Source organism: Mus caroli, unplaced genomic scaffold (genome assembly GCF_978045245.1).
Source record: "Mus caroli unplaced genomic scaffold, Mus_caroli_1 scaffold_18, whole genome shotgun sequence".
NCBI classification, from domain to species: domain Eukaryota; kingdom Metazoa; phylum Chordata; class Mammalia; order Rodentia; family Muridae; genus Mus; species Mus caroli.
Window position 1 is genome coordinate 84,120,992 of NW_028227273.1, and position 26,265 is coordinate 84,147,256.

At 35.5% G+C, this 26,265-nt stretch overlaps 1 protein-coding gene across 7 annotated transcripts in view; it reads right to left on the bottom strand.

The window, feature by feature from the left end:
* The window catches only part of Qki (QKI, KH domain containing RNA binding), a 116,866-nt gene that overhangs the window by 76,227 nt on the left and 14,374 nt on the right, over nucleotides 1-26,265 (bottom strand). For all 7 annotated transcript variants that reach the window (XR_003835275.2, XM_021186104.3, XM_021186105.3 and 4 more), the window contains exon 2: nucleotides 3,375-3,517. Coding sequence is in view for 6 of the 7 variants with exons in the window: in XM_021186104.3 (XP_021041763.1) it covers nucleotides 3,375-3,517 (143 nt within the window). In the remaining variant the exon portion in view is untranslated. The remainder of the gene's footprint in view (nucleotides 1-3,374; nucleotides 3,518-26,265) is intronic.

A 26,265-nucleotide genomic window follows, 5' to 3' on the forward strand; every position in this document is an offset into this window, starting at 1 on the left:
CCACAGATAGCTATGAATATCATAAAGGAGAGAATAATTGGGATAATTTGTCTAATCTAGCTGGGCAGCTTATATCATTATCAATTGGCTCTGAAATTATTGTGTGGACATTCTTATGAATTGAGAATTTATTGATATCTAAATCTGACTTATTAATTATAAGCTTCTAAAGTTTTGATTTGACCGGGTTACTGGGATTTTGGACCTCTGACCACAGTGGGCAGATGCTGGGAATGTGAGCAGAATCAGCAGCAGCAGAACCACAACTGATTAGTGTCATTAGCTGCTGCATGGGGCTAGCTGTGGAGGCAGCAGGGGTTGCCAGGACAGAGAATAGCTGCAAATAGCAGGAGATGTTGCTGCTATTTCCCGCAACACATATGAACTTGTTGCAGAAAACAAAACATGGTCACCTCTAATCTAGGTAACAACAATGGAGCTTATTTTGGGTAAATACTTACCAGGGTTGAATTTTTTAGCCAAAAATATCTAAATTAATATATCAAGATGTCTTGGGGAGGGTTCTGGGGCGTGAGTGTGTCTTATCTCACTTATAGATTCGTATTAATTCTAGATAAGTAGCCAAGGTCTCCTGAAAAAACTTTATACAACATTTAATAATAAATTAAGAAGCATTTAATAAACCATTCATATACTGGCCATTTCTAAACATTTGTGTTTATGTGCTATGATTCCAAGTGCTATGTAATAAAAGGCTTCTTACCAAACTGTTCAAGTAAAGACACTAAAACTAACTCCTACTACAAAGGAAAATTGCTAAGCAGTTAAAAAGACTTTTTTTTTTTTTAAAGACAGTGTTTCTCTTCAGAGCCTGGGCTATCCTGGATTACTCAGTAGACTAGGGTGGCCTCAAAAATCAAAGGTTCACCTGCTCTGCCAACAAACTGTTTGGATTAAAGGTGTGTGTACATTGACATACCTGGCTTAGGAACACGTCTTTAAATTGGCATATGAATTAAAATATCCTAAGTTAAGGCAAATCTTCACTCAGTAAGATGCTGAAACCTTTCAAAACAGACCTGGGCAAGACAGGTGATTGTCTTTTCAGAAGCAAAATATGTAGACCAGAAAATGAAATTGAGTCTTCTAGGTTTTATGTCACAAGCAGATGAGAGTATCTATTATAGTATGTGTTAAAAAAAAAAAACTTTAGACAAAAAGCCTTATAAGTTTCTTAAGCTTTACTTTTGCTGTTGCTCCTTTATTCAAACCTTAAGTAACGTCTTATTCTGCTGGAAAGTATCAGGTACTTCAAGTTTTCTTCCTGTCTCAGTTGCCTTGCTCCTTTATTCCTACCCAAAACTCAAGACTCCTCTCTCCATTCATCCCACAGTAATAAACACAAGTTTCTTTCTGTGATTTCCTTGGAGGGTTCTTGAATCCTAAAAACGGGGTTTTTTTCCCCCTCCTCTCAACAATTTTGCATGTTCCTCTCACAGCCCTTTTCAAAGTGCTTTATGATAATCTCATAGGTCATTTCTGAACTTAGAAACAATCATCTTGGTTTGTTAAACCTACCATGCTTTACACAATGTAATGCAAGCTATACATACATTCATACATACATACATACATACATACATACATACATAAATTAATACAGCAAACAAACATTTTCAGACAAGGAAAACAGTAAACAGGAAGAGTGTCCCTAACTTGAAAACACTAAATCCAAAAAGTTTCAAATAGCAATAAGCCACTGCCCTCACCTTCAGGGGGAGAAATCTTTTACTTCAGATTAGATAAACCTAACACAGTCAAGCTTATGTAAACACTCAAAAATACTCCAAACAGCTGAAATCTGAGAAAGGAAAAATTGATAAGAATTGCCAACAAAAAATGAAGTTGATTTCATTCTCATAGCAAAGAAATTTGTGAGATCTTAATTATTTATAAAATAAACAGGAGACCACTTGGGAACAGTTGATGTCACAGGTCTAAACATAAAAACGCAAAGAGCATAAAAAATAAATAAAATAGGGTCCAAAAAGATTTAAGAAATATTAATTTTCAAAGGCTTAAATAAATTTGACAAATCTTTAAACCAGAGAACTCAAACCTCCAAAGGAGACAAGTGAAGCAAGAAACAATCAGGAGAAATTAAAGATTATTATGAATAATTCTAGACAAAGAGCAAGATTATAAAGCAATTCAAAACTTTGCAATAGAGGAAAGCCTAGTGACAAAATTCCAAACATTAGTTTAAAGAATTAAACTAATCTGCCCAAACTCTTCTGAACAAAATGCACTTTCAAGTTCTCCCTTTAAGAAGATCGCTCCACACCAGTTTGATACAGTGCCTCATGTTGTGATGATCCTCATCCATGAAATTATTTTTGCTGTTACTTCATAACTGTAATTTTGCCAGTTATGAACTGTAAACACAACTATCTGATCTATAAGCTATCTGACATGCAGCCCTTGTAAAGGGTCATTCAGAACCCCCACATTACCCCACAAAGGGATTATGACCCACAGGTTGAGCACCACTGTGCTAAGGAGAAAGAAAAATAAAAACACTAGATAACAGTACTAGAGATGTGAAGTGTAGGGGGTAGAAATTGGGGGAGGGGTAGAGCTAGAACCAGACGGCTTTTAGGATAACTGGTCAGGGAAAGCCTCTGTAAAGTGATATTTAAACTCAACCACACTTAAGGAAAATCAGCAGCCAGTCACAATGAATGGTGTATAAATGACATAAAGATCTTGAAGTTGGGAATAGATATGACTTATTCTCAAAGTCAAAGGAAGGCCAATATGATTATGAAGAGAAGTGAAAATAATCACTTGAGATGAGAGCAGAGAAATAGAATCAATTTTATCATATAGGGTTTTGTAACAAAAAGCAGAGCCTGGAGGAACTTAAAAATCAGCAAGTATAGGAGGAGACTATTTCCAACAAGATACTACAAACTGGTTGAGCAACTCACTAATACTTGGAAGATAAGGAGGAATCACACTAAAAAGAGTCCTTCTCAGAAACTTGAGAGCTGGAAGCAACCATATGACCAGCACCTCATACAGAAAGAACGGCGTGGCTCAAGCTATGGACTCTGCGGTCAGATTATCAGGGTTGCACTTCATCTTCAAGATTCAGAATAAAGTCTTCCCACGACCTCTTTTTGAAACTCCAAAGTCTTCTGCATGATTATTTCCCAAAGTAATATAGCAAAATTCTAATGGAAATATACTTTAAAGAGAAAACAATTAGCCACATAAAACTAGTCCCATTTCTAATTTCATACACAGTTCTTTTAAAGCAGCTGATAATACCTACACATTTACTCAAAAGTTCTCTCTCCACGTATTATGTGAAGCAGAAAGCCATGAACAAAACAACAAGATATACTTACATCAGGGTATTCTTTTACAGGCACATAAAGTTTCTCTTGTAACTGAACAATGGGTCCCACCGCGTCAGGCAATTCTGCACTTCTTTTCTCTGTACTGCCATTTAACGTATCATTGTACATGTCTTTCCGTACTCTGCTAATTTCTGTTAAAAGTAAAAATTTTAAATGTGTTAGACAAAAAATATTCTTGCTAATCCAGGAAAGGGGGGAGGGGCTCTTCACTGATAAAATATTAACACTCTAGTGAGGAGCTGTCAACCTATTCAGTCATTCTCTGGACTGAGCCTACTAACAAGATGATAGCCTTCATTTTTACCACAAATCAAATTTATACTAGCCAAATTACACATCTTATTAAAACTAACTTCAGAACACTCTTAGCCATAATCATATAGATTTAGTTTACCTAATATTTTCAAGCTTAAAAATGAGGTCTGTCATTTTAAATGATAGTTTTAGTTATGTAATTGCCATAAAACACATAAGACAAAAAAAGCTCTTTTTTCTTCATGAACAATCTGCCTCAGTAAGATTTAAACTGGGTACCACCTTATTGAATGATTTAGATATCTCTAATGCACTCAAGATGCTCACAGACTAAATACATAGCAAGTTTAGCCAAAGTCTGAGTGTAGTGTACACATTTAGCAGTTAAAGCTATGAAAAGAAAACAGTAGACTGGACTGACAGAACTGAATGAACCCTTAGGAAAGCACCATTCCAGGGAAGAGAAAACTCAGCGCTTAATCAGAACACAAAAGGAGGTACAAAGGAAGACAAGTACCAAGCAAGCCAAAGACACTATGGAACAAACAGGAAGTAAGGATGGTGTCTTGGACTAGACCACAAAGGTATAAGTAACCAAAGGAGTTTCATGGGAAAGATGGTAACAGAAAACAAACCACACTGAGTTAACAGATAAAATATAAATAAAAAAGCAAAGATAACCAAAATCAATGACCTTTACCCCTGACATTACCTGTATGATAATTCTTACTATGAATGTATCTTTGAAAAATGTGAAAACTAAATTTTAATAAATCAAATCTTATAAAGAAAACAGATTCTTCCATAAAATATTTAATGAGCTTCAGCTATAATCAGCAGATAGGCTTACACACTAGAACATACATCATTTCAATAAGATATTCCATTATTAAGGCGGGCTGGATGCCTACATAACTGTCTCTCCATTCTATAGAGTAATGCCTCCCTAAGAAAAAGGAGAAGAAAAATAATCACTCCAGAAAATATCTTATATATTGCAAATGTACAATTTAAAGTATTCATATTAAGAAACTCCCAAATATGAATACACTATAATTTTCCTAACTACTTACTGAACTCAGTTTTGTTCAGTAAAAACACAAGAAAAAGGTACAATCCAAGTATTCTTAATCAGTTATAAAATCTTAACCATTCAAAGAATTACATATTTTCCTCTTTTGATAATCAGCAAGTAGAATCAAAGAGTATATTAGATTAGGCTAAAGAAGATTTGTGTCACCTTCCCAACCCCTCTAAAAGTTATCCTTATATTTCTAATATTTAATTAAATTAAAATTATACATACAGTCTTTAGATGTGTCTCTAGATAAAAGTATTGGTTGGTATTAATTTATCATCAATAAATTTCTTCACGAAGTAGTCCATTCTTTGTGAGGACATGAGCATACCACCAGAATAAAAATTCACTTTTAAAAATGACACACAAGCAATATTCAACTGTGAATCAAGACAGATATCCTGCATATCAGGTATTTACATTACAATTCATAACAATCGCAAAATTGTAGTTTTGAGGTAGCAATGAAATAGTTCTATGGTTGAGGATCACTATAACCTGAGGAACTGTATTAAAGGGTCACAGAATTAGGAAGGTTGAGAACTCAGCTGGAGACATGGTTTAGTGGTTAAGAGTACCTATAGCTCTTGGAAAAGACGCAGGTTCAACTTCCCAGTACCCACACAGGGGTTCACAATTGTAGCTCCAGCTCCAGGGAGCCTGATCCTCATTCTTGAGCCGCTCATGCACCAAGCATACACATGGCACACTAGCCCAAATGCAAACAATACACATATTCACACACAGGACGTGAGCAGGGACTCAGTGGGTAACAGCATGTACTCTTTTTACAGGAACTGAGTTCGGTTCCCAGCACAGACAAGCAGCAGCTAACAACCCTATGTACCTCCAGCTCCAGGGGAATCAAAGACCTCTGGCATCCAGGCACACCTGTAGTGCACATACTAACAGATTGATTCATTCACATAATTAAAACTTAAATTTTAAACTATATCTCTAATTTACATATAAGTGGAAAGGCTCTAAGTAGGACTGACAAGCAAAAAAAGAAAAAAAAAAAAAAAGGCACCACAACAAAGTAGAGGGCTGGGGGTAGGGGAGAATGTAAGTCAGCAATGAAGGCCTTTAGTTCAACTCTCAGCACTGAGGTGGGAGATGGAGGGAGGGGGAATGGTGTTTGCTGCTCTAGATGCAAAGGCAGTTCTGAATAATTGAGAAAGGACAACAGCACCACAACACAGTGGAGGGCTAGAGATGTGGTAGAGAGGCAGGGTGCTCACTGCATATGCAAGGCCCTGGACTCAATCTCAAGAGTAGGGCAGTTTGCTATTGCAGGACTAGTTCAGTATTTGAAAAATATTGATATTTTTAAGATATTTTAAGATAATACTGTATTAACTCTGAGAATTTCATTCAACTCATTTTGATCATATTTTACACACACACACACACACACACACACACACACACCTGCCTCCTCCCAGATTCAACCTCCCTATCCACCGAACTTCTAGGTTTTTGGGTTTTTTTGTTTTCTTTTTAACATATCAAGTACAATATTTACCCAACTACTTCTTGGGAGTGGGGCTTGCCCTGGTGAGTGACTGACCTATCATTAAGGAAAACTGACTCCCCATCTTCTAGAAGCTATCAAATGCCAATAGGTCCTTAACTTGTGATGGGATTTGGACCCCACTGTTACCCCTCTATTCAGGGGTTCTGCCTGGCTTAAGCTATTACAACTGCTCCAAATTTGTATGTGCAAGGGCTCTGTTGTGTCAGAAAACACTTCCCTTGAAGTTGTCTACTACATCTTACCCTTACTATCTTTCCACCACCTCTTCAGGGACATTCCCAGAGCCTTGAGATATGCAGAGCCTATTTAGAGTTAAGCACTCTGTTGTCTAAGGGTCTCTGTATTATTAACTGGCATCTACTGCAAAATAACTTCTATTAAGATAGTTTCAAAATTCACTGATCTCACTCAGGATAATAACCTATTATTATAATAAACTGACATAATGTAATAGATCAAGGAAAGAAAAAATTGTGTTTTCCAAATTAAAAAAAAAAACTTAGAAAAATAAAGAGAACCAACTATAAATGATTAGAAAAAATTAGTTAAGATGTCATTAAAATATTGATACAAATAAAACAAACTTTATTACAGACTATCATCCCATTAGGTAATATAATGCACCAGCCTTTTCACTTGTATTTATATATATACATATATATATACATACATACATACATATATATATATATATACATACATATATATATATATATATATATATATATATATATATATATATCTGAGCAATTCTTTGATCAGTAACTAAAATTTCTAAGAATTCCTGCAACCCACTGTGTTTGTAGCTCCTAGAATACTGCCTGGATCATAGTGGTCTTAAATAAGAACTTGGGTTGAGTACATGGGTGGAAAAATTAAAGGAGGACAAGCTAGGTCCCAAAATAAAGCTGCACAGGTCATGGCTTTAAGCTTACAAAGAATGTTAAGTCTAAGTGTTGCACCTGACTTTTCAGTCTTAAGGTTCACAGCTCTAATAACAGTATACAAATATGCACAAAATAGTGCTGATAGGAATGTAAAAAAAATAAATAACTAAAACACACGTGTAGTCCTCCAGATTACAAACTAATTCATCACTAAATCTAAGAAAGTTACTACTTTTCTTTCAAAAGGCATAAGCAATTTGGAATACATTCCCTCCCGCCCTCCCCCCCCCCCCCCCACGGTTTCTCTGTGTAGCCCTGGCTGTCCTGGAAATAACTCTTAGACCAGGCTGTCCTCAGACTCAGAAATCTGCCTGTCTCTGCCTCCCAAATGCTGGGATTAAAGGTGTGCACCACCACTGGCTGGCTGGATACAATATTTGTAATACTCCAGTCAGAACAAATTCTGATTCTAGTTCTTACAGGAACTCTTTGTGATTTGGGATAAGTCTCTTATTTAATCTCTCTGTATTAGTGCCTCATAGAATTACAACTCACTTACTGAATGGCTCAACTAAATCCAATTCTTTAGAATTCTACTTTTTCCCCTCAAATTCCCATGCTTAAAACTTTTCATCCTAACAATCAGGTTCTTCTAACATTATCCTACCAAGTTGCTGTAATCACACTCAGATCATCCCAGAGATACACAATATCTCCTTTATAAAGTTCCATGAGTGACTCATGACAACTGTGCTGTATACATTCCCTTGTGCCAAATATTATGTAATAACGTCGAAACACTCCACATACATTCACATGACTTTCAAGCTACAGCAGTGGTTCAGAAGGATCAAAGTTCAGAACCATTAGTATTTAAAACTCCCCCTACAGAAACTCCTAAATCTAACTAAATAGTCCAGTGATTAAGAAAGAGTTTCTTTAAAAAACAACTCTGAAGTTGTAAACATTGAATTTGTTCTTCTGAGCTAAAACTCCCACTCATAAAACGGCAGCCACTCACTGACACGTAGGAGCTTCATAAATACTCAGAAAAGTTCTGTGATATCCAAGTACCCTGTAAACTACCCAACATGTTTTTATGCCCTTCCACTTATTTAGACACAGTCCAATTAGTTAAAGTTTCTCTAAAAATATAAAACCACACAACATTCCAAAACAAAAGGATGAAGCATGGAGAGTAACTGTCTACTTCCTTCAGTAAAGAGCACTAATTCCTTAGCCAGCTTTAACAGGCAGTGCTCCTGTAGCCAGCTAGTGGAGTTGTGGCAAGTCTACCCTCCCTCTCTGTTCATTAAGACAGCAGCAAACAGTTTGCATTTTTGCATTTTTTTTCTTGTGTATTTCTACTACCATATCCCTTTAAAATGATGTTAATCTGCTGACATTCTTATCACCAACTAATTTCTCATTCAAGATGACTGCAATTTCATAAAGTGCACATTTTGCTAGCTTGGCTATCAAAATATCCACACACCTTACTAAACTACCTACCTGATAAAATCTCAACACTAGATACATACTATCTGGTCTGTAGGGGTGGGGTAGGGTTTTCTTTTTTTACACTGTCCATCCCAGGCTGGAGTCCAACTCACAACGATCCTTCTTCAGCTTGAGAGCTAGGACTACAGATATGCTCTATCACACACAACTCCACCTTCCTCTAGGTTCACATTATAGGCATGTCATAATTTGTGCCATTAAACTCAGAAATCAAACCTTCATCTTTATAGCATTTAGGCTGTCTCCTATTTTACATGTTTTCTCAAGGAGACAGTCAGTGCCCGTACTTTTTTTCCTTCAAATTTCGATATGAACAAAATTATTTGTGTTTAGGGTTAAAAACTGAACTGGTTGTGCCATCTGCAGTCATCTTCCACTTCTCTGCTTTAATAATCTTGATCTTTTTTTCTCTTTTTCTAAGTAAGCTCAACTGTCAGTTTACTCTGTTCCCAACAGAGAATGACCAACAGAGAAGCTGGACTGTTTGTTTCTCACTTGCTGTCACTGAATCATCTCCACTAATCTTTGTCTCTTCCCCTTAGGATTACCTATTTACGTTTATTATTCCCATCAGGTCTCCTGTCTCAGTTCACTATTTGCCTCTGGCATTTTCTTTCCAATCACTTTTACTGTACTGGTATATGACCATAATAGCTACATGAATAGCTACTTTGCAATGTATTAAAGTACTAGTATCAAGAACAACGTAAGAAAATATCAGAGGATAGAAAAATCGAGCTGAAGAAATTTAAATTAAAAACCTCAAGTAGTCATAAATGTATAGATTCAATAACACGATACTAGAAGAACCAATAAAATAAAAACAGCTCTAACTTTCTGATTGAGAGTTTTCAACAAATTAAAACTTAGAAAATTATGAGAGAGTATGTACTAGCTAACAATAATTAACAAAGCAATTAATGGCACACAGAAAAACAAAATGCATTAAAGTTTCAGGACTTAAAAACTAATGCCATTTTTTAAAGTTTATAAAATATTGGGTTTTGTTTTGTTTTGTTTTGTTTTTTCAAATAAAGCATGTCTTTTACACTCTGTTGTGGTAACTGATTCTAATAGCTCAACTGGACATACTAACATTAAGACATTTTATCTGGGCAGCTATATACTTTTTCTTTATGCATCACAAATACATCTAGATATACATTAACATAATATACCTAAATCCACAGAAATATAGAAAGGTATGAAAAGATTATAATTTACTTGATCATGACCATCTCAGTTTTTAAATTAACAGTTTTCATTGATTTGAGTAAATTAATAGCCAATATTTTATACATACATGCTTTAATTATACTCAGGTTTTAAAATGTTAGTAAGTTTTCAGCTTTCAACACAAATAGATTCTATTATTTTCTATCTGCAATTAACCTTTTGATGGATATTACTGGAACACAGCCAACACAAACAGCAAACTAAGGGTTTAATATTTAAAATCCTAACAAGTGAGTTCTTCTTAACATGATGCTCACTAAATCTTAGAACAACAGTATAGAAATCTATATCTGAAAACTAATTCTCCCTAAAGAAGTAGCTGTTACGTAGCCATATGTACTGAGGATTAACAGAGCTCTTTCCTATTTTGCCCTGTAAAGAAAAACAATCAACAAAAACCCAACTCATAATTTAGCATATACAAAGGAAGTTTAGTTATTTTGAGTAGAGAAAGTCCATAGAATGCATTTAAGAAGCTACATCTACAAGCTGGAGCAAATGAATTTTAAAACCAGATACTACAAAATATACCATTACTTAGTAAGATGTTTTACTTGCTCTAAGTAAGTTACATCTGGTTTAAGTTAAAGGCATTTGCTTTTAAACTAACAAGGGAAAGGGGAAAAACAAACAAACAAACAAACAAACAATCCATTGGGGAGTTAAATCATACTCTACACCTCAAAATTAAAACTAAACCTTCTTTCCAAAAAAAAAAAAATTAAACACAGAGTTCAGTGGAAAAGAATGAAAATTGAAAATATACAATGAACAAATAATACTGCTCATGAGACATTAGAATTAGAATATTGTAAAAGTGCTGTCATAATAAAATTAATTTACAGAGCCAAGCCACTTGTGTTCAAAATTCCAATGGCATTCTTCATGGAACTAGAAAAAAACAATCCTAAAATTCATGTAAAATCGACACACACACACACACACCCCTCAAATAAAACAAAGTAATCTCAAGCAAATATAACAATGCTGGAAGTATCAGCACCCAGTTTTTACTAGAATCACACCAACAAAAACTACATGGCAGGGGCACAAAACCAGACAGCAGGAGCAATAGAATACATAGGATACAGAAATAAACCAACACCGCTAGAGTCAATGATTTTAAACAAGGGTACCAAAATCATACATTAAAGAAGGCACTCTGAACAAAAGTTATGGGAAAACTGGATAGCCACATATAGAATAAGGAAATTAGATCTCTATCTTTCATCCTGTAAGGTGGATCAAAGACCTTAATGTAAGACCAGAAACTCTCAAATGCTACAGGAAAACACTTCAAGGTACAGGAATAGACAAGGATGTTGTGAAAAGGGCTCCAGTGGCCCAGGAAATAATGAGAATTAACAAGTAGGATTACATAACTTTAAAAAGCATCTGGGCAGCAATGAAAAAAGTTAACAGCAATAGCCTACAAAATGAGAGAAAGGCTTTGTCAACTATACATCTGACAAAAGATTAATAACTAAAATCCACAAATAAAAAAAATTAAACATCAAAAGAACAAATCATTCAAATGAGCAGATGGAATCAAGAATAAAAATTGCCAATAAGTATATGAAAAACTGTTCAACATCCTTTACCCTGAGGGAAACTCAAAGCTACACTGAGATTCTATCTCCTTCCAATCAAATGGCTGTCATCAAGAAAACAAGTGCTGGCAAGGACACTGAGGGAAAGAACAAACCCTTGCACACCACTCGTGGGAATGCTGCAGGCACTACAGATCTCACAAGAGACTTTTCAAAAACCTCAAAACAGAAATGTCGAATAGTACAGCTACTCCATTTTTGAATATATATAACACCCCCACCCCCACCCCCAAAAAAGCAAAGTCAGGAGGAGTTGGAGAGAGATGGCTCAGTAGTTGAAAGCACTTGCTATGCTTCCCGAAGATTGAAGTTCAGCTCTCAGCACCTAGCTCAGGCAGCTCACTTCTACCAGTAACTCCAGCTCCAGGGGATCTGATGTCTCTGGGGTTCTACAGAAAACTGCACTCATGTGCAGATGCACACACCTACACACAATTAAAAGTAAACTGTTTTAAGAATCAGTGAGTACCACAGAGATCTGCACACCCATTTTTGCCGTAGCACTGATGACAACAGTCAAGACACGAAGTCCAGGAGTCCATCAACAGATGAATGTATGAAGAAAATGAACTTTACACACACACAGTTTTATTTAGCTATAAGGAAATAAATTTCAAACTGAAACCACATTGTTTTCTCATACTGAACATAAACATAGAGATCAATAGGACATATACATGTAAATATATGACATGTAGGTTGCAAGTGACTACTAGTGGAGATAAAGAGGATAATCAGGGGAAAAAGGAAGAACGAGTAGGTGAAATGAATTGTGTTCATAATATGAATGAATTAAAATGAGTAGGCATGGTAGAGAGTAATTTTATAAACAATTAATCAAGGGATGGACAGATGGCTCAACAGTTAAGAGCACTTGAGTTCAATTCCCAGCACCCTGTGTCATCTCACTACCATCTGCAAACTCAGTTCCTGGGACTCTGACACTCTTCTGACTTTCTCAGGCACCAGGCATACACACGGGAGCACAGATACAGGCCAAATACCCAAATACATCAAATAATTAAAGTAACTGGAATGAACAAATGCCGCTTCTATACACAGGTAAAATAAGTCATTAGGAAGAACAGTACAGAAATGGAAAAATCATCTTTAAAAAATAAAAACCAGGCTTTTAAATTGAGACAGGCAGTTTTCTTCACTTAAAGCTTAATTGGTTCAATTTAACAACAACAAAACAAAAAAATATATATATATGGTTAGTTTTGTATAAGTGTCAATTAACATTTCATAAAAATGACCTTGATGCTCACTGAGTTCCTCATAATATTCAAAGAAAAAGTCTTTATGCAATTCCAATTTTATGAAACCTTAAGTTAAATAACTCATAGGGTTGGTCAGTGATTATTAGAAGATTAACATGAGAAGCCATTCTTACATAATACTTACAACACTCTTAGTTTTATTAACCCTTTCCTTCATACTTTCAAGCAAAGGAAATGGGTACTCAAGACATAACAGGTAAAAGGTCTTAAAAATGTACTATTATAAACCGTTGAGTTTTTAATCAAGTTCATTTCTTCCCTTGGGGGGGGGGGGGGCATGGTTTTTTTTAAGGCAGGATTTCTCTATGTAGTCCAGGCTGCCCTTGAACTCAGAAACCCACCTGCCTCCTCTGCCTCTCTCTCTCTCTCTGACTCTCTCTCTGCCTCTGCCTGGAGTCTTGAGATTAAAGTGCTATCTCATAGCATTTGTATTTTTTCATAATTGGTTCTCTTTGGTTTTGGGGCTTCTTTAACTTGTTCACTGTTACACATAGAGACGGTCATCCTGCACGCCTCTGTAAATCAAAATACAAATTTCAGGAATCTGTTCTCTCCTTCCACCAAGAGTTTCAGGGAAGCTTGAGACTTGCTTAGCAAAGTGCCTTTACCTTCTAAGCCATCTCAAAAAGTGTTTCACTGTTGACCAGAATAATGGCAGTAATGGATTGAACCATGAAACCACAACTATTAGAATACAGGAAAAGAGATTTACAGACTCCAATTAGTAACTGTCAAAAGTTAAGGTAAAATTGTTTTCTAAATCCACTAATAGGAAACCATTTATAGCAGTGATGGCATACAAGAAGTTTATTAAGTGTATGCTAAAATCAGTGAGCAACATGGGATATGAGATAATATTAATTATAAAGGGGAGAAGAAACTTTATGGTGAAGAATTATGTCAACCAAAACTCACCACAACCAAGCAATTAAAATTAACACATACTCACCCTTCCTAGTTTGATACACCAAGTACTTTTGTGTTTTTCTTACCAAAATACATGACCTCAATCTAATCATTTAATTAAAAAAATAATCAGACTAACTCAATACTTAAAAGAAAAACTTTTCAAAAGTACCCAAGTCATTGGACAGGGGGGTGTCATGAAATAACGTGAAAGAGGGAGGGAGGGAAGGAGCAAGGGAGCAAAGGAGGTGGAGAGGAAGGGAGGAGGGGAGCTGACCCCCACAGAATTAGAGGCTCTAAAGGAGGAAAGTGCATGGGCTGGAGGACTTGAGGACAGAGTGAGTTCCAGGACAGCCGGGGCTATACAGAGAAACCCTCTCTTGAAAAAAAACAAAACAAAACAAAAAAAAAAAAAACAAAAAAAGTTTATTTACTAGCTAAACTTAGGAAATTAAAGTCATTCACAATAATCTTCCCCAAAGTTTGAATAACAGTACTATTTTTTTTCCCGAGACAGGGTTTCTTTGTGTAGCCCTGGCTGTCCTGAAACTCACTTTGTAGACCAGGCTGGCCTCGAACTCAGAAATCCACCTTCCTCTGCCTCCCAAGTGTTGGGATTAAAGGCGTGTACCACCACTGCCTGGCCAGTACTAAATTTTTAACTGTGCAGCTTATCTTTCTCTTTCTTCCCCAGGCTCCTTTACATCTATATTCTCAGGTTAGTGCCTGCGGAAAAAAATTTTTTAAAATATCACAAAATACTCAAAGTCATAAAAATCAGAGTAAAACTAAAACAAAACCTTCCAAGTACTTTGAAGATGGGCGAGAAATAATGGGTTACTTTATCTACATATTTGTTTCTTTTTATTTAACCTGTTTTATTTGTATTCCAAATCTGATGCAGTTTCAAGGAAGAAAAAGACTAAGACTAGTAATTATGCCCACAGGTTTTCACATGTGCACCTTAACGTCATGAAAAACAAAAGAATCAATATAAAATTACACACAAGTATAGGAGCACTCTTTCATACTATGAAAATGTTAAAAGAAAATTTTAAGCATAAGGTATTTTTTAAATCTATTATATACAACATTCATAAAAGTCTTTTACAACAAACACCAAGATTAAATTAGAAAAGTGAATGATATGTCAGCAAAAATCTTAGTTCTGTTTTTATGACAAGAGCCAACTAAGTATGCCCTCAAAAATCCAAGTAACTGGAACTGAAAATATCATTGCAATTACAGTGAAAGCCCAACCTCGGCTAGCTTAAGAATCAGAAAATCTATATGAAGTTGCATCATTGGAAGAAGTGCATTTACTACACTTCTATTGTCTTCTGAAGTGCACACTCTACCACGGCAGTCTTGGAGAGCAGTTTTAATGAGTTGAAATGCAGAATACAACTTTTTGAAATCATAAACATTAAATTTATCAAAATGGACAGTAAATGCTAATGGTTAAAATATAAAATAAAACACAACAGCCCAGCCCCCCCCCCCAAAAAAAAAAACTGGTAAAGAATATTCTAATCAAGCCCACTCTCCTCATGGCTCCAGTCATATGCAACTTCTCCGCATGACAATTTCACACGTTTGAAGTCAAACTCCAGTCTTTGCTCAAAACTTCTGTTCCTCCTGCTATCAAAACAGGCAAAGTCAATCCTCATAGTTCATGTCCCCAAATAATATGCACTCATTTTTCAGAATACATATTAATATCTCACCACTTCAACCTGTACCACACTAGTTCTAGCCACAACTATCTCTGTAACACACTTACCACACAAAAATATACCAAGCTACATTCTTGACACCTTCACCCAAGCATCAAAAGTGGATATATGCTTGACAAACCAAGTCTCTTCATGAACATAAAGGCTCTTCTCAACAAAGCTCATTCTCTTTCTTTTGGATTTATGAGATTTGCCAAGAGTAAATGTTCACGACAGTAATGCTATATTCCTTTAATGGATCTCACACCAGATTAAGTGCAAACTTTTCAAACATCTATTTAACAAACAGGTACCAGTGTACTCACTGGTCAAGGCCACAGGCAAATTGCATGGAAATACAGACTCCACCAGAATCCATGTTAGCAGAAAAAAAAAAAAAAAAAAGAGTTGAAGCAGAGCACAGAGGTACGGTCTTTCAAAGAAGTATCAACTATTTCCTAATATCACATAACAATAATCTTATGTTTTACTGAATTCCTGGCTGACAAGGCGGCTCAACTGTAAAGGCTTGGCTTACAACAAAAAGGGAGGAGGGAAAGCCTACAACATAATCTGAGAGATGTATTCCTACAAGTATTATGTTAATTTCTATGGTCATGTAGTCTATAAGTGCTCTTAGACTTCATTGCTCAGGAGAAACTGAGATCTCAGAGAGAAAAGTGAATTCAAAGAGCTCCTTTTCTGATTTCTCCTTTATGTTCAAGACTGAGCTTCCAAAAACCACTCATGTACAGCAGTATCTGAGAAGGCAATCCCACCAGACACTGCACCAGAGACGGATCCACAGAGTAGCAGTCTCTCTCCAAGCCCCTACATCTAATTATTCTTTGTAAGCCAATATTTCAGCTACTACTACTCTAACCCTCTTTTGCCATTACGCAAACCTTTCCTAAAAAAGAATTTACACCTCAAAACTAGGACGTAAAAAACTTGAAGAGTGGTAGTTGTAACAGCAGAGATTTTAGAATTTGAGATAGCAAGGCCTTCTTTCTTCCGATACACTTCCTAATTATGTCTTGGAGATGAGAAATTTATTCTTATATATATAGTGTGGTTAGGTACATATCCTTACAGTTAAGGACCATTCTTATGATTTTAAAGTTAGAAAACTGAGATATGAAATTTGAATATCTTTATTTAAAATCATTTAACTAGTAATTGGAAGTCAGGTTTCAAAGCTGGGCTTTCTCTAAAGTTGTAGTCTTTATTTCATACAACAGACTATCTCCAGCATTACTTTTCCATCCTCAAAATTAAATCTGGTTCCTACTGGAGCAAGTGGCTAAGAGTAGGAAAACCAATAACAAGAGCCAGAGAGAAGAGGAAAATAATGGGAAAAGAGACGTAAAATTGAAAAGTTAAGAGACCGCAATACCAAGGCTAGGAATGGCATATCCAAATTACGATTAAAACTGGAATGAAAGCTGTATCAAAGATATTCATCCAAGTCACAACAGCCTCTTTCAAGCTATCATTTAAGCTTTGTACAGCCCATCCATGTTCAATGATCTAATGCAAGACCTGAGATCACTCTATGGGTAAACTTATTAATTCAATAGGACAAATTATTTTGAACAGCAAGTATTTATACATGTCTGGAATAAAATGGATGTTCAGCTAGTATGGACTGAATACTTTCTATGGAATCAGGAACTTGTATCTAGAGTTTTCTAGGAGTTAAGAATTGACTTCCATAGCCAGGCATGGTGGTGCATGCCTTTAATCCCAGCACTTGGAAGGCAGAGGCAGGCGGATTTCTGAGTTCAAGGCCAGCCTGGTCTACAAAGTGAGTTCCAGGACAGCCAGGGCTATACAGAGAAACCCTGTCTCAAAAAACAAAAACAAAAAGGAATTGACTTCTATGAGAATAGATTGAGAGATAATAGAAACAAGACACAAAAGCTTGGTGTTCTGTTCTATTTTGGGCCCTGAATAGCTAGGAAGAAGCCATCTCTAAAAAAAAAGATTTCACTAATACTGTCCCAATTGGATAACTAGTTAAGTCCAGTCACCGAAGATGACTATAGGGTGTGATGTGAATTAGAAGCTAATCTTTACCACACAGTAATTACAACCAAGCCTGTCTATGATCTTTAGTTGGGTAAAAAAATTCGAAGTACATTAGCAATCGCCAGTATGTTTATTTCTAAGCAGGGAAGTGATAAAAGATGGCAGAATCTCTCAAAACCAGGCCAATTCACAGGTGTCAATAGCACCAGTGAGTGGTGCACCAAGCATCAAAACATAAAAAAATTAACTCATCTTAAGAAAATCAATACTAGAGAAGCCTTAGCAATTACTAGCACTAGCCACTCTTCCAGAGGACTAGGGTTTGATTTCCAGCAGCCATATTATCAGCTCACAGCTGTCTGTAACTTCAGGTCCAGGACATCTGAATCCATTCCTGGCTTCCATAAACATACATACAGGGAAGACACTCATACACACACACAAAAACAGGGGTGGGTGTGTGTGTGTGTGTGTGTGTGTGTGATTCTTAAAAAGGAAATCATTACTATTGGAGTAAAGAGTGTTGAAAGACAATGTGCATCTTCCAAAAATGTTGTGCTGTTCTTTTCTCTTGAGGAAAGAGGAAAGACACAGGCCTGACTGAATCTCACTGTAGATACCGTAAAACATACAATTCATGCACCTCTCTCTCTACCTTAAAGTACTTTTTCACAGAATGACAATGCCAAATCAAGCTATTTACAGTCAAGATATCCTTAGAGGTGTAATTGGGGAATAAAGACAATTTAATGTTTTATGCATTGTACATATTAGGAGGGACAAGAAAGATAAGGGAAAAACTGACTCTATGTTCGTAACTAAACAATCAGTTCACAAATTAAGTAAAATACTAATTTAAAAACAATAAAAAGTCTGGCAATGTAGTCTTGGATGGCCTGAAACTAAGTGTGAACCAGACTACCCTCTAACTCAATGAAATCCACCTGTCTCTTTCTCTGGAATGCAGAGATTCAATGTGTACACCACCATGATAGCCTAAAATTTTTACGAAACAGATGACAGAATGGTTATAAATATAATCAGTGGTGAGGAATGGATAAACTATCAAAAATACATTATTTGTTTAATGTGTATCATTTCTTCATCTATAAAATGAATCTGTTCCCAACTGAAACAATGCTGAATATTGAGACTCTATATATATGTGTATAAGATAAATACATATAACTATGTGCATACACTCCCAAAATATTACTCCCAAAATGTCTCCCATAGGCTTATATTTTGAAGAGTAGGTCTATAAGTACAGGTTGAATATCCACTTAATAACTATCTGAAAAGTATTTCAGATTTTAGGTATGTACAGACATTGAAAAGTTTGCACATCCATGATGAGACTGCCTTGAGGATGGAACCAAAGTCTAAATAAATAAAAAAATCATTTATGTTTCAAGTATCTCTTAGACATGTTTATTTTATACAATATTTTTGCAAGCTCCAATTTTTGTGGTAAGCTGGTGTGAAATTTTCCACTTATGGTATATTAACCTTTAAAAAGTTTTGGATTTTGGAGAATTTTGAATGTTCAGATTAAGGCTGTTCAACCTGCAAACATTATATAGTAAATGATTGTAATGCATAAAGAATACTGAGAGAATGCGTCTAGCACATACTATTGACAAATTAGTCATAAACAGGAAAGCAAAGGCATATAATACAGCAAAGTCATGTTACCTAGATACTCAACTGTCATGACTTATAAACCACTGAAATACAAACCCCAAACAGTCAGCCTATTTAAAAGGAGCCTCAAGTTTTCAGGACAAATGATCTCTTTAGCACCTTTTTTTAAAAAATATAACAGCACACATTTTTATTATCTGGGTGTTATTTTTTTCTTTTTTTCCATTGGTTATTTTATGTATTAGCATTTCAAATACTATCCCCATTTCCCCTCTGCAAAAGCTCATGCCATCCCCCTCCCCCCTGCTTCTATGAGAGTGCTCACCCACCCACCAGCTCCTGCCCTGGCATTCCCTTTTGCTAGGAGCATCGAGCCTCCAAAGGAACAAGAGCCTCCCCTCCCACTGACACCAGATAAGGCAATCCTCTGCTACACGTGCAGCTGGTCCCTCCATGTGCACTCTCTGTTTGGTGAGCTATGGGAAGTCTGGTTGGTTGATATTGTTGTTCTTCCTATGGTTACAAACCTCTTCAACTCCTTCAGTCCTTCCCCTAACTTCTCCATTGGGGTCCCCACACTTAAGTCCAATGTTTAGCTGCGTGCATCCGCATATGTATTGGTCAGGCTCCAATGATGGACTGATGGCCTTTCCTTCAGTCTATGCTCCACTCTTTGTCTCTCTTTAGCACTTTTCTTACTCTTTCTAAAGGGTCAGAGCTTTTTGATCCAGGTTCTAACTTTAATCAGTTTTCTTAAGTCTAAGATTATTTTAGCTTCAAATGAGTAACATGGGGGGGGGGGGGAGGAAGGGTAGGGATTAACATTTCAGTCTGATATATATATATATATATATATATATATATATATATATATATATAAGTTTGTAAAGTACATTTGTATAATAAAATTGCAATGTATGTTTACATACTAAAAACCTTAAAAATGGTTACCTAAAACAAAGCAAACAAAAGAAAACCATCTGATGCCATTGATATGAAACTGTAATATTACTACAAGCACTGTCTTCACAGCACACCATGGACCCTGTGATTCTGAGCAACCTGAACTATATGACTGTTCAAAACAAGATTCCAAAATCCTTTCACAACAACACAAGATCATAGGTACTTGAGATGCTTTAGCTCTGGCATCAAGAATCTGAAACTAAACTATAGCTAATAATTGTGTTCCAGACTTGATTTGGCATAAGATAATAAAATCTCTTATTTATTAAAAGAAAAAAAGGACTGCTGTTCCAGGGCAGCCAGGGGTCACATAGAGAAACCCTGTCTCAAAAAAACCAGATTGATGGATAGACAGATTCATAGAAGGATAGGTAAGTAGGTAGGCAGGTTATTAACCAGTATCTACACAAACTGAATTTAATACCAGCTTACAAACATATGATTATTATACTGAGCCAGTTATGCTTTACATCATATTACATACATTACATTTATAGCCCATTAAACAAAACAGAAGCTATTTAAAACTAAGTACACATGCAACATTTCTATTCTTAAAGTATATATAAGCAAGTGCATGTTATATGCCTGAATACATCTGACTCTGGCTTCATCTTGGATGCAAAATCATAAAATTTAAGTTCTTTCACAACGTGAAAATAAAGCTTCTCACACATCAATTATCTGACCAGGTACAGTAGAGTTCACATAACTAGAATATTAATCCTGATTCGAAGTCTTAAAGTTGCCATAGCTTACTAAAATCAAGTAAACAGATGACCAAGTATTAATGTGTCACTGATTATGGAATGTCAGCACTGACTTGTTTACACTCTGCCCTCAGTGCAAATCTCAGTGATGGTAAGATGGGTTATGTTCACTTTTACAGGGTAAGGTCTTCTTTCGTACAGATGTAATATAATCACTCTTCCAAAGACTTAACACTTAATTAAATGAAACTTTCAGTGAAAAAGATGCAATTACTGGTCCATTTTTTAGTATTTTTAAAGGAAACACTATTCCTTCTCGATTTTCATATCTTTATAGTTAATCTACAACTCCAATAAATTGTCTCCTGGCTACAGACATTTGTAGGACCCTCTTCTTCCTTCTATCCTTTTTTAATCACCAAATATTAAGTTTCAATGTCTGCTTTAAAAACAGAATCTCCATACTTATTACACTGTACTACTCAAAAAAATATGATCAATTAGAACAAGGGTATGTATTCAAAAAAGATCTAATAACTTTCTTAAAGTAATGTTTACTTACTAATCATAATTAACTGGGGGCAGGGTCCCTCAATGTCTTAACATGTGAACTCTGGTGCAAACAGTTTTGGAGGACACAAATTAACATTAGAATACAAACAACATTAGGCCAAACCCACTACAGACGGGTTTTTATTTTCATTTGCCACAAATAATTCTCTGAATCTGAAATGGCCATCTTCTAATGGCTATGTATATAATGGATGTATTAAAGTATTTCAAAATGAATGCTATAATGTACCACAAAACTGGGTTTAACACTCCAAATACTGTATGGTATTATCAAGGGTTGGGTTATTCCTCAAAAATGACAAGCATTAATCATTTAGAGAAAAGAGAATAAGAACCCAGATTACTCATAATACAAGTTTTACCATTCTGCTCTAATTTTATACCATAAATTAGTTAGGCAAAACACAAAACAGCAGTGATACCTACAGAACACGATGGGTTTTAAAAAATGATGACAGAAAATTGACTGGAAACTGAATGATCTGGGAAGAGATGGAGGAGGGTAGTGACTATTACCAAAATACAACATAAAACTTTCAAAGAATAAAAAGATATGTAAAATAGTCACTGATGGCATTCTATTAATTGTTATTTATAAGCCTTGCATGTGTCTCTTCTAGGTATAGTTCCTCACATACATAGTACAACTTCTCAAATATGGAAGAAACAAAATACAGGGCACAGTAGTAATAGGATATCATGTACTGAAAAGGCAATGTTAGAAATATTTAGAAAAATGTAAAAGTTTATTGACAAAAGTCGTACTTTAAACTGGCTCTAAGTAGAAAACTCAAATGTCATTCATCTGAACTAAGCAGGCCAAGCAAAATATCCTATAATCCCTATGTTCTCTTCAATGTCGAAATGGGTGGGTAAATTTAAAGCCTCTTCTCTCAAGAGTTGCTTTATAGGCAATTTTCTCCCAGTATCAAGGCCTGCAGTTTCCATGTGGCTGCCAGTTTGTGATTAAATTCATCACCTTTATTTTAAAAATGTGCTTTACTCCATGGCCTGCTGCACAAAAACTGTAAGAAAAACATTTTTCACTGCTAACAGCAAGATCATTCTAAGGCAACTACCACATCCTCACAGACCTTAACTTCCTTAACCTACTGCAGCAGCCAATCACACAGAGAAAATCTAACAACTGAGAAACCTACAGAAACTGAATCCTATAGAAACACCATGTTTTAAGGCCTCTTAATAAAACGTAACTAAACATTCAGCTTAGATGTTTCATTTTTTTTTAACATCTTTTTTTTACTTTGCCATGATAGAGAATAAAACCACAATTAGTGTACTGACAGGCAGGTGCTCTACCAAGGAACTATATACTTCCAGCTGTCAAACCTGAAATTTGTAAAGAACTACAAGAAGTCAATGTCTACAATATTTCCAAAGTCTAATAAAAAGACACTATTCTTAGGCACTAGAAAATTATGTGCTTATCTTTTTATTCCATTGTTTACAAGTTCATGGCTTGATTCAGAGTTTAACTTTTACCATCTGGGCACAGGGCCAATAGTCAAACACAAATGTTTACATAGTATTTCTACCTGACAGTTCCTTTTCAAACTTGGGGGAGAAGGCTGTCAGAAAAGAAATGTTTCTCAAATAGATAAATTTAAACTAGTTAATATATTTAGAAAAATATTCTTATTAATTTGTGAAGTTTAATATTTTAAAGATTGGCTATGTAACTAACTTTTAACAAACTTGGCCACAAGCCAAAAATTCAAAGCTCATATAAACATATTTGGTATTTTTCATTTTAGAATGTAGAAAGAATACCAGAACTAAATCTCTTTAGTAAGAGAAATTATCAGATTATAAAACATATGTTCTCTAAAGAAATGTTCATCTTCCGGCTAGAAAATCTGGTATCTCCTTAAAGTTGGGTATGGTTTCATTAACATTAAGTCTTCTCCAGACCATTGTATCTCACTTATTTCTATATCCATAGCACCCAGTAAGATGTTAAGGGGAAAGATTGTTGAAAATAATAAATAAATGAATAAGATATACTATAACAAAAGTCAACATTACCTTTTTGATAACTATAAGCCAAAACATTAAATTAGTATTAACCAGCATTTTTAGATTAAATGTATTTTTCAAAAACTAAATTGTATTGCAGATACAACAGTGAAACATTTCCTAAACATTCATATTAGTTATATAAATACACATATAGACATACATACTTTACTTTGATAACAAAGTATTTCTCTTGGTTATTAGCATTTAAGAATTTTTGTTTGTACAGTCAGTATACAAATATTGCTAATGGAGACAACCAAGAGACTCTCAATTTATGACATGATGAAACACATCTGTGATCAAAGCCCTAGAGAAGTGGTTCCAGGAAGTTCAAGACCAGCCTGGGCTAGTGTAGAACATATTCAAAAACCCAAATTGGGAGGAGGAGGGAGAAGGAGGAGGAGGAAGAAACAACCAACCAACCAGCCCAGGACACACTGAGGGTCCTCTTTATTACCAGCATTCATTCTCTCCAGCACTGTCTTGTTCTTTCTCCCCTCTTCAGGGTCCAAGCCATCTATACAAATCACAAAGTAACTCATAATTCAATTCTCAAAGTTGACTTTGAGACACAACTTTAGCTATCATGTAACAAAATAAGCTTGCTATTACATATCCTATGGCATCCAGCTAACTCATACCTGAAAACCAAATTTTATATAGATGAAAATGCTGCACAAAAACTGTAAGAAAAACATTTTTCTTAAAATAAAATAGCACCACACCCCTCCTTACCACAACATAATATACAATTTTCCTATAACCGAAAACTAACCTAGGATTTTCAAATTCATATTTTATCTTCCCTAATTATTTTCATATCCAACACACTTCACTTTCTATTTACTCATCCAACCCAGTACTGGAAATTGAACCTCGGACCTTGAATGTGCAAGGCAAGTGGTCTACCAATGAAGATAGTACCACCAAAACAGACCCTCAGCCCTCACACTGCCTTTCTAAGATTAAGAAAAACTTCATCTTAGCCCACAAAGTACAGACAATACAAAACAGCAACACAAATGGTTGTAAATAGTAGACAGCTGGCAACTGCAAACAACGACTCTTTTGTCTTTGGTTAATGGTGGTTTAAGGATAATGAGTCTGTGCACTGTATACTTAATTTTGTTCTTATTTGGAAGAAATGTTTTAAAAAAGACTTGGGAAATATGTAAAGTAACAAAATAAAATTTAAAATAATTGAGACTTCACATCTGAAGATAGCACAGATTAATAGTTATAATAAAAATTTCTTAGAGATCAGGCTTAAAGGTACTTTTTACTTGCTAACAATAGAACTTAGATATTTTCTACAAAAGAGCCAACTTAGCTACTATTCCTGAAACCAGCAATGTCTAGACCATGGTACTCAACCTGTGTGTTGCAACCCCTTTGAGTATTGAATGACCCTTTCAAGGGTTCATATATCCTGCGTGTCAGATATTTATGATTCCAAACAGTAAAATTACAGTGATAAAGTATCAATGAAAATTGTATGGCTGGGGTCACCACAACATGAGAAACTGTATTAAAGAGTGGCAGCATTAAAAAGGTTGAAAGCCGGTTCTGACCATTAAATCTCTTCATGTTTTCATCAATGAAGTGTGTGTGTGTGTGTGTGTGTGTGTGTGTGTGTGTACGCGTGCATACATAATGACGCTGTGACTGAGTTTCAAGATTCTTTCCAATTCCAAAACTTTGAAATTGTAGTATTTCTATGAAAAAGGCTAACTCTTGTTTGTTTGCAGAGCAGAAGATTATATCCAACGCCTTAAATATGCCAGGTCACCCAACACTCTACCAGGTCCTTTTATAGTGTACACAGTGACTTTAGGGCCAATTATGAAACTCTTGTTTCCCTCACACTCCCAATCTAAGATATGCCAGTACCCAAAAGATACAAAAACCTGAAAGAGAGAAACAGCAGTATCAAGTACAGCAGCCTGTCTCATTAAGGGATTTCATTGTAACTGAATGCTTATACAACTAAAGAAAACCTAGTTAAAAGCAGAAACACTGTGGTAGATCAAAGTTGCAAACAATTAAGAGCCCTGAAAGGAAAATCTTTAAATAGCTCTCTTGTCTCCTGTTTGGAGCATAAACTTCAAGTATTTAAAGTGTAATTCAAAATGTCCTTGTACAAGGACACTGTTCCTAGGTCTAGTGCATAGTCCTATACCATTTAAATTCTGTCCTTTGAGAACAGGTCCGAGTTCATCTCTTCTTCAGAACCACTGGTTAACCTCCCAATCTAAAGTAGTCTTTCTAGTACCAGGCTTTAGTCTCTGTTTAGGTTATCAATAATAACTGTGAAATAATTCTGAAGTTGTGGTATATTCCCCCATATCCCATACATTATTTTAGTTATGTCATTAAAAATTAGCATGCGAAATAGGGTGCTCTGCAATTCAAAACACTACAGAATAATAATCACTTTCTATTAAATTCACCAAAAATACTCACTTTACATTAAATACATTGCAAACCTATGAGTTTGAAATTCATTGACCCAGTCATAAAAGTTTTCTGGGACTTACTATCAGACATTAGAAATCATTTATCACACACGGACACACACACAGAGACACACACACACAGGTATCCTAAAAGCAAAATGGCATGTCAAAAAAATCAAAACCACCAGCACAAAAAAAAGTCAGTAACTAATACACTTCAACAACATCAAATGACAACAAAAAAATTGGAAGCTAGAAGATGCAAAAAAGATATATAGCTCATGAATGCATCCGTGTGTGTGTGTGTGTATGTGTGTGTGTGTGTGTTAAAGAAACACAAAGGGCTAGTATTTCAGTGGGTGTTCAATTCTGTTATATCCATTAATATCTATTAATAATAAAGCTTAGAAGGAAGCTAAGGAAAACTCAGT